Raw genomic sequence first — 16,083 nt, forward strand, 5'->3', positions numbered from 1 at the left:
GCCTGAATTAGGCCTGTCTTTGATAATAATATAAACATTATTTGTTCATTGTCTGCTTCTCCATCTAGCATCTGTATAGAAAATAAAAGAACGTATTTTGATTATGTTTTAAATAAATTCCATATTTTCAAACAAGGCGATATCAAGTTTATTATTATTATTGTTGTTGTTGTTGTTGTTGTTGTTGTTGTTGTTGTCATTATTATTATTATTTTATTTTATTTATTTTTTTTTTAATTTAAAGATATAGATATCCCAGTGCTTATCAAGAATAAAGCCCGACAAAATGCAAAATTTAGTTTAATAGCTTTATAAAAAAAAGATCAAAATGCTAAATACGTACTGTTGTTTCGGTCCCGACACTCATCTTCAACAAACACCAAAAAAACATTTAAATCAGTGTTGCCGTTCTCAGATTAAAAATTGCGTATATAAAAGTTTGTCAAGAAACCTTGTCCTTGAAATAATGTTTATATAATATTTAAAAAGCGCATTGTGAATTAAGTTGACAATTCCTAAATAAATTTAAGATTTAGAAAAATTCAGAAAATTTAGAAAAAAGTGTGGAGAGGGAACCAGTATCAATAATGATCTGGCAATTATCCATACCTTAGTTTTTTCTCATCAAAATAAATTAATTAACATTTTAAAATTACCATGTCGTGTTAAATGTATGCTATGAGTAAATTATTTAGATTTTGAATAAAAATTAAAAGTAAAATAAAATTCCCTTTATTCATCCCATGGGGGAAATTTGTCTCAAGGGTCTATTCCAAGGGAAGACTGGAATAACCCAGGCGTTAGCCGCAGTGCAGCGCCGCAAATTGAGCTAGGGCGAGGTGACTTGCTCATTGCCATACGGCGCAGCGGCGGGTGATCGAACCCGGTACCTTTCAGGTACGAAGCAAAGACCACACCGCTGAGCCACGCTACCCCCTGTTATTATAATTTACTAAGAAAATGTCAATACAAATATAGCCTCTGTAATAATGTAATAATACTGAACACATCGGAAATAATGAAGAGGTGGGTATATTTGTATACATTTTTAATGTCAGAAGTAATTATTTTATTTGATATGGGTGTTTGTCTTTATCATTTGTTTTTGTTTGTTTCTCACTTTATAGATGAAATAGAGTTAATAAATCATTAATTCTTAATATTAGGTTTATTTTCATTTTGTTTCAGGAAACGATTTTTCTTGACTGCATCACTGATTAAGACATCTGGAAATAAATTCAAAACATTGGAGCTTGATTACGGTAAGTTTAATATTATCAATGGTTTCTTAATCAAGAATAACTTCAATTATTATCACGCGTATTTTCCTCAGTCTTTATTTATTGTTAAAAGAATGCGGTTTTTTTGGTCGCGTGGTATAACACATAGTAAGGAAAGATAAGAATGAATACCTGGCAAGTTGTGGGGAAATACCAGGTAAACGCGCCCGGGGGAGACAAAGAAAAACACTCATAGACCAACTGAAGGGCTTCACCAACCTAACAATCCAAGAGCAAGAGACAGGGAGGAATGGAGAGAGATAATTCATGCGGTATCCGAAGCCTGGACCAGTCATGAAACCTAGAAGAAGAAGAAGAAGAAGAAGGTATAACCCTGGGCATTTATATAGTTCAATATCAATATCAAATAAACGTTCTCAAATCGCTTTATAGAAATCCCAGCAAACAGCTATGCTTACCATGAAGGACAAGTCATGACACTTGTTATAAGCGATATTACATTAGCTAACATTTCATTCATACTGCAACCACCATTGAGTACAGACGATACAAGTTATTTTGCATTATATTTTATTTGTTTGCCACGTTAATTTGTGTATTGTTGTGCTGACGGAGGGTTTGTACCCGAAACGTCCATTGTCTGTTTTGTTCCCATACGAAGCCTTTCCATTTTCACTCTTGACTCTTTCGTTAGTATTTTACGATCACCGGCTTCAGGCAGCCCCTACCGTTTTCTATTTTAGACTTGATTATTACAAGTCAAAGTGATACGAAGCCGCTAGAAGCTGTGGACTGTCAAAATGAATATAACAACTTTTTTAAAAAGAACAAAAATACCAAACACGGAACGTTTCGGGCTCAAAACCCTACTTCACCAACAAACATAAATACTTTACTTAAAAAACCAGCTCGGCGACTCAATATTTTTTAATCTATCTGCTTTTTTAGTAAATTAGGTTTTCATTGAGTCTTTGTTGTTGTTGTTTTGTTTTGTTTTTTTTTTTTGTTTTTTTGTGTTTTTTTTTTTTTTTTTTTGTTTTTTTTTTTTGTTTTTTTAAAGACAGGTTTTGAGCTCGAAACGTTTTAAGTTTGTTATGTTGTTCTTTTCCTTTTGAGGCTGTTATATTTACCTTTGTTTATTAATTTTTTATACGTGATTATTCAATGTGATTTGTTTAATTCCACTTCTCTATGCTGGTATGTGTTACTATATAGAAACTGGAATATAATATATATATATTGTCTCATGACTCTAAAACAAATTATCAAATGCGATCTGTTTTTTTTTTTGTTGTTTTTTTTGTTCTTTTTCTTGTTTTTTCGTTTGTTGTCATCATTAATTTTTTAAATATATATTTCTGACCCGCCGTCTCAAAACCAGTATCATTTCGGTATGAACTAGATGCTAAAAGGTTTGAAGTATTGCTATTAGCACGCTATAGTACGATATAGTGCATGGGCCAGTGGGCGAAACCCTCCCCCCCCCCCCCCCCCCCCCCCCCCCCCCTGGGGGAGTTTTCGCCACATGGTTTTTCTGAAACAACAATATATCTTGAGTATTAATCCGGGTGTTACCGTTTTTTCAAGTGTCATTTACGAGAGTTACGGCCCTTGAAAGGTCATTAGGTGCAATTTTTTGTGAAATCGTTTTTGTGCATAAAATGGTTGTTTATCACCTTAAAATTGTTTCACATACAATCAATAATGGAATTTTATTGTAATTTCTCATTTTTTGCCTCATATCATAAAATATTTTACAAAGCTATATAGCGTTTTTAAATCTTTGATAGCCATTTTCTCTATAATTTGAAAAAAAAATCTATTACAGTGTACTTGTTTCCCTTCAGGATGAATAAACAAAGGGATTTTGCACTAGCACAATTCAGGCATGCTTCAGGAACATATAACACAAATTAATCCGGGTGTTACAGTTTTTTCAAGTATCATTTACAGGAGTTCTGGCCCTTGAAAGGTCATCGGGTGCAATTTTTCGTGAACTCATTTTTGTGCATAAAATGATTGTTTATCACCCTAAAATTGCTTCAAATGCAATAAATAGTGGAATTTTATTGTCATTTCTCATTTTTTGCCTCATATCATAAAATATTTTACAAAGCCATATAGCGTTTTTAAATCTTTGATAGCCATTTTCTCTATAATTTGAAAAAAAAATATATTACAGTGTACTTGTTTCCCTTCAGGATGAATAAACAAGAGGGATTTTGCACTAGCACAATTCAGGCATGCTTCAGGAACATATAACACAAATTAATCCGGGTGTTACAGTTTTTTAAGTATCATTTACAGGAGTTATGGCCCTTGAAAGGTCATCGGGTGCAATTTTTCGTGAATTCATTTTTGTGCATAAAATGATTGTTTATCACCCTAAAATTGCTTCAAATGCAATAAATAGTGGAATTTTATTGTCATTTCACATTTTTTGCCTCATATCATAAAATATTTTACAAAGCCATATAGCGTTTTTAAATCTTTGATAGCCATTTTCTCTATAATTTGAAAAAAAAAATCTATTACAGTGTACTTGTTTCCCTTCAGGATGAATAAACAAGAGGGATTTTGCACTAGCACAATTCAGGCATGCTTCAGGGACATATAACACAAATTAATCCGGGTGTTACAACAACAGTAGAAAACAATCAAGAAAGACAGCTGCACCAAGATAATTTTCTGTGGGTGTTCTGTAGGATGAAGTTGAATTCAGACGGAGAACGTTTCCCTTGCTGGAAAGGTTGGCTTTCATCAACAACTCCAAACCCCAAAATGAAAATGAAACCAACATGCCTTCAATTGTTGAATATATGCCTGTCATCAATGATCCCATAACTGAAGCAGCTACAGTACAGAAGGTGCTACAACTATCTTTGGAGGCAACACAAGAGCTTGGTCAGCCATATATATTTGTAACATTTGACCTTGCTGTAGCAAAGAAAGCTTACGATATTGTCTGGCAAAACCCACAGCTTTACAAAACAGTCATTATTCACCTGGGTGTCTTTCACACCATAATGTCATATCTTGGTGCCCTGGGAAAGCTCCAAAGTGGATCTGGTTTTGAAGAAATTGTGACTGAAGCAGGGCTATGTGCACATGGTTCTATGGATAGGGTTATGAGTGGAAAGAACTACAACAGGGCTATACGAGTGCATATGTCTATTTTGGAGGCTCTAGAGAGGCTTCTGCTTGCAAAATTTGAGCTGGACACGGATTCAAAACTCAGTAAAGACCTCATGTCTTACATAAAGGAATTCACCGAAGGAATTTCAAGCCATACAGCTAATAAAATTCTCCAGTCAACTGTGTATGCTGAGTTATTTTCCCAGTATGAAGCCTTCAAAGAGAGTGTCCGCTCAGGAAAGTACGGAACAAGACCAAGACATTTGCATCATTGAGGAAAGTGGTAACAGTGAAAAAAGACACGAACGTGGTCAAAATCAAGGAACAAATAAATTTATTTGGCCAGCTTCTTGTTTTGTCCCAAGAGCACAGTGTTGATCTTCAAAAAGTTCTTCAATATCCTCTAACACCTACTCCAAGGTCGCTGGCTTCATCAGATGGTTTACCTCTGAAGACCAACAAAGCAACTCTGTTGCACAAGCTCACGCCTGACAATTCATTAATGTTCGAGGATTATGCAAAAAAAAAAAAAAAAACACCGTTTACATTGTTGATGGCAATGCACTGTTACAAACTCTGTCAGCAATCCCAAATACATTTGGTGAAGTAGCCAAACTTACATTTTCCTCCTTACCACAAGCAGCTTGTGTACACTTTGTGACTGATACTTACATAGAAGATTCAATCAAAGGTTGTGAGAGATTGAGGAGAGGATCTTCTGAAGATAATGCATACTTGTTAAGAGGATCTGCAACAACAGTGCCCAGACGTTGGAAATCATTTCTCAGCTGCGTTGATAACAAAAGATCCCTTATCAGGTTTCTCCTCAAGGAATGGGAAAGTAACGAATATGCAAAGAAACTGAGAAACAGGGAAATCTTCTTTGTCTGTGAAGAGAGATGCACCTTACTTTACAGTGACACGGATGAATTTACCACAGCTGTACCTTGTCTAGATCTCTACTCATCACAGGAAGAGGCAGACACACGAATTATACTGCACTGTCAATATGCTTCCCGCCAACCAAACTGTGAAACAATTGTTGTCAGATCACCAGACACGGATGTCTTCTTACTTCTCCTTTCATTCTCAGAGACAATTGGAAAGACCCTGATTTTTGATACTGGCTGTGGCAACAACAGGCGACAAATCAATGTCTCTCAGATAGCAAAGACTTTGTCTAAACAGATGTGTGATGCATTACTTGGTGTCCATGCATTCACAGGCTGTGACACAACAAGTTGCTTTGCTGGGCAAGGAAAGCTGAAAGCTCTAAAATTTCTTCAAAAGGAGGAAGATCTTAGAATTCTGTTCTCCAGATTTGGAACATCAGCAGCTGTTTCGAGTAATGACTGTCTCATGTTAGAGTCATTTGTGTGCAAGCTGTATGGCAAAACCTCATGCACAAGTGTCAACAAAGTGAGGTATGACATAGTTCGCCAGCGTTTCAAAGGAAAGAAAGGTACCATCTCATGCAGTGGTGGAATTGATCTGTGTCAGATGCCTCCTTGTAGTCAAGTATTGTCACTGCACATATCAAGAGCCAACTTTCAAACTCTCATTTGGAGGAATGCAGTGTGCCAGAATCCTAGCATTCCAAAACCAGAGGATAACGGTTGGCAAGAGAATTCTGCAAATGAATTGGAAGTAAAGTGGTTCAAAGATGATTTCATTCCAGATGAGTTGCAGGAAATTGTGTATGAAGAAAGCTGCACCAGTACTGACGAAGATACATATGCCGAGGATGGTAGTGATAGCTTTGACAGTGATTTCCTTGACGACACTTCAGAGGACGAAGAGGATTTTGCTACTGATGATGAGGATATGTAATAAATTGGTGAGCAGTGCAAACTGTTAAGGAGTAAAGCATGTTTGCAAAACACATAAGGATATTGTTTTTATGTACTTACTGCATCTTGAATCAAGAATCCCTTTTGAGTATCAATTATTCTTCATAATATAACAATGCGATTTCGTTCAAAAGTCTTCGGTAATGATGCTTCACTTGGGTTGTGAACAAATTAGTCTTTTTTCATGATATATCTATTGTTTTTACCACACCTTCAACTTACTTTTAAATGTGACAACTGGACATCAATACCATGTTTAAAAAGAATGAAAATTATGATGAATTTGGCATCCCACAAAGTGGAGAAAAATTTAAGGGTTGCGTACACTTTTAGTTTTTCCTGTGACGTAGAAATATGAAGGTTGTTGTTGAGGCTTGGGCCATAGCTTTCTTCAGGGCTACATTTTTAATGAACATGCTGTTTTTGGCCATATTTAAAATAATTTTTGTGTAAAACACTGAAATCGCCCATAAGTTTAGATAGGACACTTCATGAGATTAATGACAAATTGTTTCAACTTTCTGTGAATCTATAAAATATTTACAAATTGAAAGCTTGTGCACATAGTTTGATAGTATATTCAATTTCCTTCAGTTTGATACCCAATTTGCATATATTCGAATTAATATTGTAGTCTCCAGAGCCTTTGAAAGAAATGTTGTCTCTTTTTTGCAAGGGGACACAACTCACTTTTTTCAAAGGGCCATAACTCTCTTAAATGACACTTATTTTTACGGTAACAGTGGAATTTGTATGGCCAATAAGTTCTATTATTTGAAAAACATAGTGTCATAAACTCCCAAAGGGGGGGGAGGGGGGGGGGGGTCCCAGTGGCCTAAGCACTAATATCCATTCTCTTCAATAAAGCATATAAAACTCAACGCAAGTCTGATATTTCTGGCTGTAAATTCAAAATTTCAGCATTTTTATCCTGATAAAGTGCTCTCTTCTATAGATAGAACGAAGATGACGTCACTCAGGTCTTTGACATTGTTTTTGCCATCCACGTTTATGAATAATTCTCACTAAACTGTATTAACCAAACTATAATAGACGTTCAAGGTTACACATAGTTTTGTGTGATGATCCGTTTCCGGATGGCCATGTTGTGAGCTTCTTAGCCAAGCGCACATGTCTATAAAGCAAAAATTATATCGAAACTTCAAATCGATAAGAATAATCCTAACAATACCGTTTTGAGGCGAGAGGTTGTGACCGGTTTTATTTTGTTTTGTTTTTTTTTTTTGTTTGTTTGTTTTTGTTTTTTTAATTTACGGAAAGAAAAACAAGTTACGTCATTTCCTAAACTTGTTAAGATGGATATTATCACAACTGCCATCATCCCGGAGTATGCAGGAACGGGCCGGGCCATGTTATTGACGGACGCCTCATGCTGCGATAAAGACAGTGCTGGGGGGTTTTCGGTCCATTATATTCCATATTACATCTCTAAGGGATTGTCATTAACCCAGTGATTAGTTTTCTTCCTCCCCCTCCTCCTCCTTGATTTTTTTAGGGGAGCGGGGAACTGGAAGGGTTTTGAGTTTATTTGTTTGGTTTTGGTTTTTTTTTTTGGCGGTTTTCTTTGTTGGGGGGGGGGGGGGGGGGAGGTGCTGTTTTGGATTTTGTTTTCATTTGTTTCGTGGGGTGTTGTTGTTGTTGTTGTTGTTGTTGTTGTTGTGGTTTTATTGGGTTTTTTTTGTTGTTTTTTTTTTCTTGCATTTTGTTCGTTTGTTATTCTTATTGACGAGATTCGGTTTTAATGTAAACGTACGGCTATGTGGTCTTGTGGTATGACACTCGCTTTCGGATCGGAAGGTCCTGGGTTCGAGCCTCGCTCGGCGCATAGTTGAGTCCTTGGAAAAGGCTCTTTACTCACATATATTTATTTTATAGATAGAACGAAGTTGACGTCACTCGAGTCTTTGTCATTGATTTTTGCCATCCGCCCTGTAATTCTCAGTAAACTGCATTAACCCGACTATAAACGTTCAATGTTATACATAGTTTTGTGTGTTGGTCCGTTCCACTTCCGTACGGCAATGTAACCCATAAACCCATACTAACCCATACAATCTATATCTGCATGTTGACAGCAGGTGTTTGCTGTTAGCATGTACCCGCTGTGGGCAAGAACCTGAGACGGCAGAGCATCTAGTCGAACGGTGTGTTGTGACGATGCTACCGGGCAGGTTTGCGACGGTGCACGAATGCGAACCGGTCTTTGCTGATTGGGTGGATCGTCATAACATAGCAGTGTGAAAACCATAAGAGGCTGCTGCTGTTATTTATTTATTCAAATTCTATTTTATCCATGGTGGTATTTGTAGAGAGTCTGGCCTGTTTTCGGGGACTGGTCAGTGTAGACAATTCATGTGATCAAGTTAAGATAAATAAACACTAGCGTTCCCTACTATTGCCGGGCTATTCATGCTATGCGTTTAGATAAAATACTCACAACATCGCCAACCGGATATAAATGGACCACTAACACACAAAATTATGCGTAACCTTGAGAGTTTAAGGTCTGATTGATAGAATTTAGTGAGAACTAATCATAAATATTATGGCTGTCTAGAAGAGCTGACTGACGTCAATTTTGTTCCATTTTATATTCAACAACAAGGAGAGTGAGATTTGGTTGTTAACGTGAAAGCGGGGTATAGATAGTTCGAAGATGACGTCACTCGGGTCTTTGTTATTGTTTTTTGCCATCCGCGTTTATGAGTAATGCTCACTGAACTGTATTAACCCGACTATAAACGTTCATGGATTACACACAGTTTTGTGTGTTGGTCCGTTATACTTCCGGATGGCAATGTTATGAGCTTCTTAGCCAAGCGCATACTATATATAGATAGTTACTTCCGGATGGCAATGTTATGAGCTTCTTTGTCAAGCGCATACTATCTATAGATAGTTACTTCCGGATGGCAATGTTATGAGCTTCTTCGCCAAGCGCATACTATCTATAGCTGACGACTTGTGCTATGTGGATATAATGGTAAATGTTTTCCGAAGACCAATTGGAAGACCTAACACAGCCTTATGTGATGTTTTGGGAAAGTGCTGAATAAATAAATAAATATGTTTTCATGATCGTCGATTTATTTGATAGAGATTCATTCTAATTGGATTCAGTAGTCTGATGTCACGCGCCCGGCAACGGCGGCCATCTTGGTTCTAAACAAAGAAAATCATTCCTTTTTATTCTTCATGCTGGCTAGAACTTTTCATTCCCTTTTCATATGCCTTGTGATCAGAATGTGTAAAAGTCAAAACATGATCAAATTGATGGGGTTTTTTTCCTCTGGATACGCGTTAAAGCTCGCCGGAGAAATATTTCATACGGCGTCCGCTATTGTTCCGATAGTTTAGAGCCAGTGTTACTAAGTTACCATGCGTCATTAGGAAGGAAATGACGTTATGACTGTTGAAGTCTTTTGATAGGTTGTTTAGATCATACAGGTTAGAGCTCTTTGCTTTGATCGGACAAATAAAGATTTCCGCATGTCATTAGCCCTACCATAATCTTCATACTTTGTTCTGAGAATACATTTTTTTTCTCCTTAAATCATATCCCCGCCCCCCCCCCCCCACCCCCCCTCCCTTACACATTATGTGTAATACAGACAGATTCTTACACGGTTGGATTTCAGAATACAGGATGATATTAACGATGATAATAATGAGAATACTGATGATGATGTTGATAACACTAAATATAATGATAATTAATAATAACAATAATGATAATGATGATGATGATGATGATGATGATGATGATGATGATGATGATGATGATGATGATGATGATGATGATGATGATGATGCCCCCAGAGATATGCATTTTTAAAGAAAGGCATTTTACACAAATTTATCTAACTAGTCCTATTTGAAATGGATGTGAAATTCTGAGCTATTCCCAGTATGAAGCAGCATTGAAATTGGTGTAAAATTCTAATAGGCTGACTGCATCCTATCTTAGCAGGTGCTAAGAACACATTAGAAAATTAAGGAAATCGTTTAAGCGCATAGCGCATGATATTGTCTAAAAGTGGGCTTTTATATCATTGCGCAGAAGCCACCATAATAATATATGCTTCAAGTCAACATAAACATATTTGCAGGTCAGAATAACCGGACGCAATTATGGGCTTATTTCAAAATTGCTGCTATGTGGTCTAGTGGTATGACACTCGTTTTCGGACCGGAAGGTCCTTGGTTCGAGCTTCGCGCTCGGCGCATAGTTGAGTCTTTGGAAAAGCTGTAAAATGAGTACCTGGCCATTAACAGAGTTGTCTTTGTCCGAAAAATTGTAATATCGCCTAACAGGCATCATGTCTCGTCCTACTTGTTAAATGTTGCTGTCTCTATATATAGCTCATTTTCTTTTTTTTTAATTATTGAAATGGAGAATATTTTGCGGTGGCTTGAGAGTATTTCTATTAGAACAATGAGGCCATAACAACCTGGGTTATCAGACCTGTAAATAAGTATACTGTGGAATTTAGGTCTTTAAAAATAAATCTGTAGATATTACATTTTCTTTTTGTTTTTAACGAGAAATCTACATTTTGCACATGAGTGTGGTGAGAAAATGTTTGTTAAGATTGTTTTCAAATGACGCAATTTGAAGCTATCTACAACGGGACTCGAACATTTGACCTGCAGGTCACACACTGACTGAGTACAAACGCTATAGATAATTAATTAATAATTGATAATTTTGAATATAGGATTTCCGTTTTTCGAATTATATGAAATATGTTGAAATAGCCTTATGCTAAAGGAGTATGTCAGAGCCAGTAAGCTTATGGATATGTCTTGACAAATGTAAACACGCTACTTTGTTTATGAAAGTTGTAAACATCCCCATGTGTGAAGCTGAATAAAATGACCAATCGTATTTCATAAGCTGTGAACACTTTTCATTATGTGTGTGTGTTACTGTGAGTACAGTTAGTAATGTAACCAATGACCTCGAGCACACGGAAAGGTAATATAGATAGTCCCCATTATGAATTATGTCTCTGATATCTCATCTCACTCTATCTAACCAGCGTTAAACTGACATCACCATTTTCAAAAAGATAAACCCAAAAAATACTTGAACTTTTACATAGACAATATCCACTAATGATTCTCAAAGCGCCTTGCATGGGGTCCCAGGCCAACAACAACCTACAAGACCTGACGCCTAATAGACGATATCCGATATTACAATTACCTGACGCCTATTATACGATATCCGATATTACAATTTATTTATACCATGTGGATAGGATGCTCACTGTTCACGAAATACGTTCACCCAGATCTAACAAAACTAGAAAACCAATGACTGCTGCGTGGAAAGGGATGGGGATGGAGTTAGAAAAAATCGGACTGAATCCGATACTCATCCATTTGGATGCGAAGCCAGTGCTATACCAATTTGACTATCATGATCCCCGTTAAGTTAAAACTTATTTCAAAATGTATCCTTTGTCACCTTCTTTTTATTTATTTTTTTTTTTTTTTTTTGACACCAGGGCCAACGAACTTTTACTGCGTTCCATTCGTGGGGATAAAAATTTAATGAACATTGTTCAACTATTTAATTTTCTGCTAGATTTCATGCCAACTGGAGTAAGTGCTCTTGTTCGCACGTGTGGTAATTGTTTTTAACGAACTAATTAATCTAGATAAACACGAATTTATTCTATATAAAAAAGAAAAGATAGATTATCTGTTAAATATACCTCCCATCAAGCTTGTTTCGAGGTAATTGGATTTAAGGGGAACGCATTAGGAGATGTCAATTTCATTTTTTTCTAAAAAATAATAATTAATTGGATGTTGTATTACCTCATGCTTTGAAACCCACATTAACAATCTGGGCTTTGAGAAATTTAGAAATATGATCTTTTAAACTAGATCCAATCAAGCTACATAGTATATAGATGTCTAAGTAGATTTATGGTTCGATATATTCTATAAATTACAATTACATTGGCCATTTTCCAATCATATTATTGCGCATGTCCCCCATCAGAGATTTGTTTAGAATTATTAAAAGGGGTAGGAAAATGTCAGAAGCAATTACCTTTAAAAAAATAAGAGAGGATGTGATCAAGACCCATGCTCTTAAAAGTATCTAACTGTAATTTATTTTTATAATATCATCAACCGATATGTGGATGTCGTTCAAATGATAATTTCTATTGTTATTACCGACAGGAGGCAAATCTGATTTATTTCCAACGAAAATAACCATCCATAATAATTTATTCACAAAAAGGCTCACACATTTTTAAAACTTTCAATTTGAGGTATTAGTGAATGCGCGTGCCCGCGCGTGTGTATGCGTGTGGGTGTGAGGGAGGGGGGGGGGAGGCTTGTGTTAATTCAGAAGTCTAGTCACATATTATTCCATTTTTCACTTCAGCTTTTCTCGTGACTATTTGACTTGGAGCAAAAAAATGCTCCAGAAATCTTGGTCAATCTTTTATGTCAATACAGGAAGCAGATGAAATCACGATGCGGCCTTGTAAAATAGCCAACGGTCCTCGTTATGTTGTTCAACATTTTGCATGCAATGACATAACGCATATTTTGAAAATTTGGCGAGAGAAGGTTCCATGAAAGATCGATTCATTGATGGTTAGTTACTGTGAAGTGCCATTTATAACTTAAGTTTTTAATATGTGCTATATGACATTGTATTATATCACATAGAACAAGATGTCCCCTCGCTTGTCAAAAAGTCTTAAGACTTTTCAAGACTCTCTAAGGTTTATACACATCGAGCAATCTGATTTTTTTGGGGCATTGATGACGTATTTCTTTCTGGCCGAAGTGATAAAAAAAGGGGGGGGGGGGGGTTGGGGTAGGGGGGGCGGGGAAACTTTGTTTTTGTCATGGTACATTTGCACTGACTTTCTATACAGCTGCATCTCAAGAAAACAATGTTTTCTTTTTTTTTTTTTTAAAAAACAACAACTTTTACTTCAAATATAAACCGATCAAGGTGACTTCCAACTTGTCAAAATAATCTAACCCGAGAACTCCGTGTGTCTTAATTTAGACTATTTTTGACTTAACTTGGAGTTATCCATAATATTTGGAAGGGGAATAGTCTTTGGTCAAAAGTTAGAAATGTAATTTGTCAGAATGCGGCATTACAGCAAATATAGGTGGAAAGAATAAAGTGGTTGTTGAGTGTGTTGACTCTGGCCACGAATTGGACGGGTTTCCTCGTCGTCACATCTTGTTATTTGTTCTTTGACATCCTCTGGCAAAAAAACAGTCTCCTTGGTATTGGAAAATAGGTCTACCATCCTCTCTCTCTCTCTCTCTCTCTCTCTCTCTCTCTCTCTCTCTCTCTCTCTCTCTCCCTCTCTCTCTCTCTCTCTTTTTCTTTCTCTCTCTCTCTTTCTCTCTCTCTCTCTCCCTCTCTTTCTTTCTCTCTCTCACACACATACACACACACTCTCTCTCTCACACACACACATACACACACACTCTCTCTCTCTCCCTCTCTTTCTTTCTCTCTCTCACACACATACACACACTCTCTCTCTCTTTCTCTCTCTCTCACACACACATACACACACACACTATCTCTCTCCCACTCTCTCTCTCTCCCACTCTCTCTCTCTCTCTCTCTCTCTCTCTCTCACTCTCTCTCCTTCCTCCCTCATTTTCTTTTTCTTATTTTTATTTCTTTCTTTCTCTATCTCCCTTTTCTCTCTCGTCAAACTCATTTAGATATATATTCTATCAGGAATACAAGCAGAACATATTGTGATATCCCCAATGAATGATTGTTGTGTAAATGATCATCTTTACAGTTTGTAACCTGCTATCAGAGTGCATAATTTTGAATACATTCTAATAACTGCATTAATTAGGCAAGGGAAGTCGTGACGTCACACATTCAATTCTTCCGGTTCCAAACTGGAAGCGTGCATGCGACCAGTACTTCCCGAAGGAGGACTAATCATGAATAGGTTATATATTGAATCATAAGAGGGCATAGCTACAATTGCAGCGGGATGTATAGGCAGATTCTTAATATTACAGAGCGAGAACGTATGATCTTTATTGAGGATCATCGCATAGTTAGACAGGAAAATAACATGTCATCACTCTGGAACCAGAAGACCATTTACATAGAGTATGTATTCACTTCTCAGGAAGAGTGGTTTTACACTTTCAATGAGATTGGAACCAGTTTTATTAACACACACTTTTGTTCCACATTGGTTTGCTAACGCTAACGTAATTTAAAGCACCTTTATCTCGGCCGCTTTTTTTTCTTTGGCGGTTGGGGGGGGGGGGGGGGGGGGGGGGGGGGGGGGGGGGGCAGGGGGGGTGGGGGGGGATTTCTCATATGTGACCAACTATTTCAAAATAGTGTTATGTCGGGATGAATCTATTTTCTTAAAATTTTAGTTTTAGGCCTTAATTATATAATTTTGGTGAAATTAAGAAGTTTGTTTTTAAACTTTAAAATAAGATTAAGAATTTAAAGTCAAGTTTCGTTATCTCGTTTACGCACTCAACCCTAACACCGACTATATCCGTAGTTTACCTGGGTTACTTTTACCCCATGCCTATTTATTACATTTTTCTGAGACAAATTATAGACGTAGTATCAAAACTAATGTTTCTAGATTGTACATGTTAATGGTAGTTTAATACTCATTTTACACCCAAGAATGAGAGTAAAATGTAAAATGTCTTTTTCAGGGACTCAACAATTTCCCGCTCAAAGTGGGATTTCAATCCGAAAGCAAATTTCATACCACTAGACCACATAGCCTCACTTTATTATATTATATTGTAAAACTTATTCTTTAGAATAATGGCAATTATTATTTTAATTGAAATATTAAAAATCAAGCTCAAGATTCCAATTCTAGGCAACTAAAGGCCGTTTTGAGGCTTATGGGCCTATTTATGACACAAAAATGTTTGCTCTTTTTACAGAACAAGTCAACCTACGGAGGTCGAAGAGGCATGCCATTTCAGCAAACGAATTCCATTTAATCTCTGTCATTGTATAGTGGAGGGATTATAATATGTTTATGATAATGATGACAACACCTCATTTTAAAGCGTTTTTGTATTGAGTACGACAACAACCACAATCTGAAGGTTTTTATGTCGATGACGACAACGACCACAGTTTCATGACGATAACAACCACATTTTCAAGGGATATCACATTAACTCGATCAGCCTGGTAAGTGATTGAATCTATTAGATCTTCCTGATCGACAAAATCTTGTCTTTTTTTTATCACTTTTTTCGTCATTTTCTATAGATCTGATTTACTACTCTAGTTGTTCAATGCCAAATTTTTAAAATGGTAATCTTAAGTATAAAAGATGTCCATTTTGAAATTTGGCTTCATCAATAAATGAACGTTTGCTATCAATTTTCTCCCTTTCCATTGACGTAGAAAACTAAAGTTTGACTGAACTTGAACGCTTTGCCAAACACAAAAAGGTTCCTTACTATCATAGTAGTGTGCAGTATGTACTGTATAATTTTAAAGGCGCAACCAAAAGGAGGGAGATAATCAGTAAAATAAGTATTGAACCCCCATCCCATCAAATGTGAATAACGTCGGCCCTAACAATAGGATTCAATAGTCTGATGTCACGTCACCCGGCAACGACGGCCATCTTGGTTCTAAACAAAGAAAATCATTACTTTTTATTCTTCATGCTGCCTAGACCTATTCATATGCCTTGTGATCAAAATGTGTAAAAGTCAAAACATGATCAAATTTATGTTTTTTTCCTCTGGATAGCTTTTATGCTCGCCGGGGAAATGTTTCATACGGGCGTCCGCCATTGTTCCGA

At 36.6% G+C, this 16,083-nt stretch overlaps 1 protein-coding gene across 2 annotated transcripts in view; it reads left to right on the forward strand.

Moving 5' to 3' along the window:
* LOC144976168 (uncharacterized) overlaps positions 1-16,083 on the forward strand; it is a 261,417-nt gene that overhangs the window by 192,252 nt on the left and 53,082 nt on the right. The window contains exons 5-6 of one of the 2 annotated variants that reach the window (XR_013646054.1): positions 1,189-1,262; positions 15,203-15,458. Coding sequence is in view for 1 of the 2 variants with exons in the window: in XM_078920349.1 (XP_078776475.1) it covers positions 15,203-15,262 (60 nt within the window). In the remaining variant the exon portion in view is untranslated. Of the gene's footprint in view, positions 1-1,188; positions 1,263-15,202; positions 15,459-16,083 lie in introns of those variants that run through there. The other variant, XM_078920349.1, reaches the window with a different exon arrangement.

Source organism: Berghia stephanieae, chromosome 7, assembly GCF_034508935.2.
Source record: "Berghia stephanieae isolate SIO BIC M18660-M18661 chromosome 7, UCSD_Bste_1.3, whole genome shotgun sequence".
Classification (NCBI taxonomy): domain Eukaryota; kingdom Metazoa; phylum Mollusca; class Gastropoda; order Nudibranchia; family Aeolidiidae; genus Berghia; species Berghia stephanieae.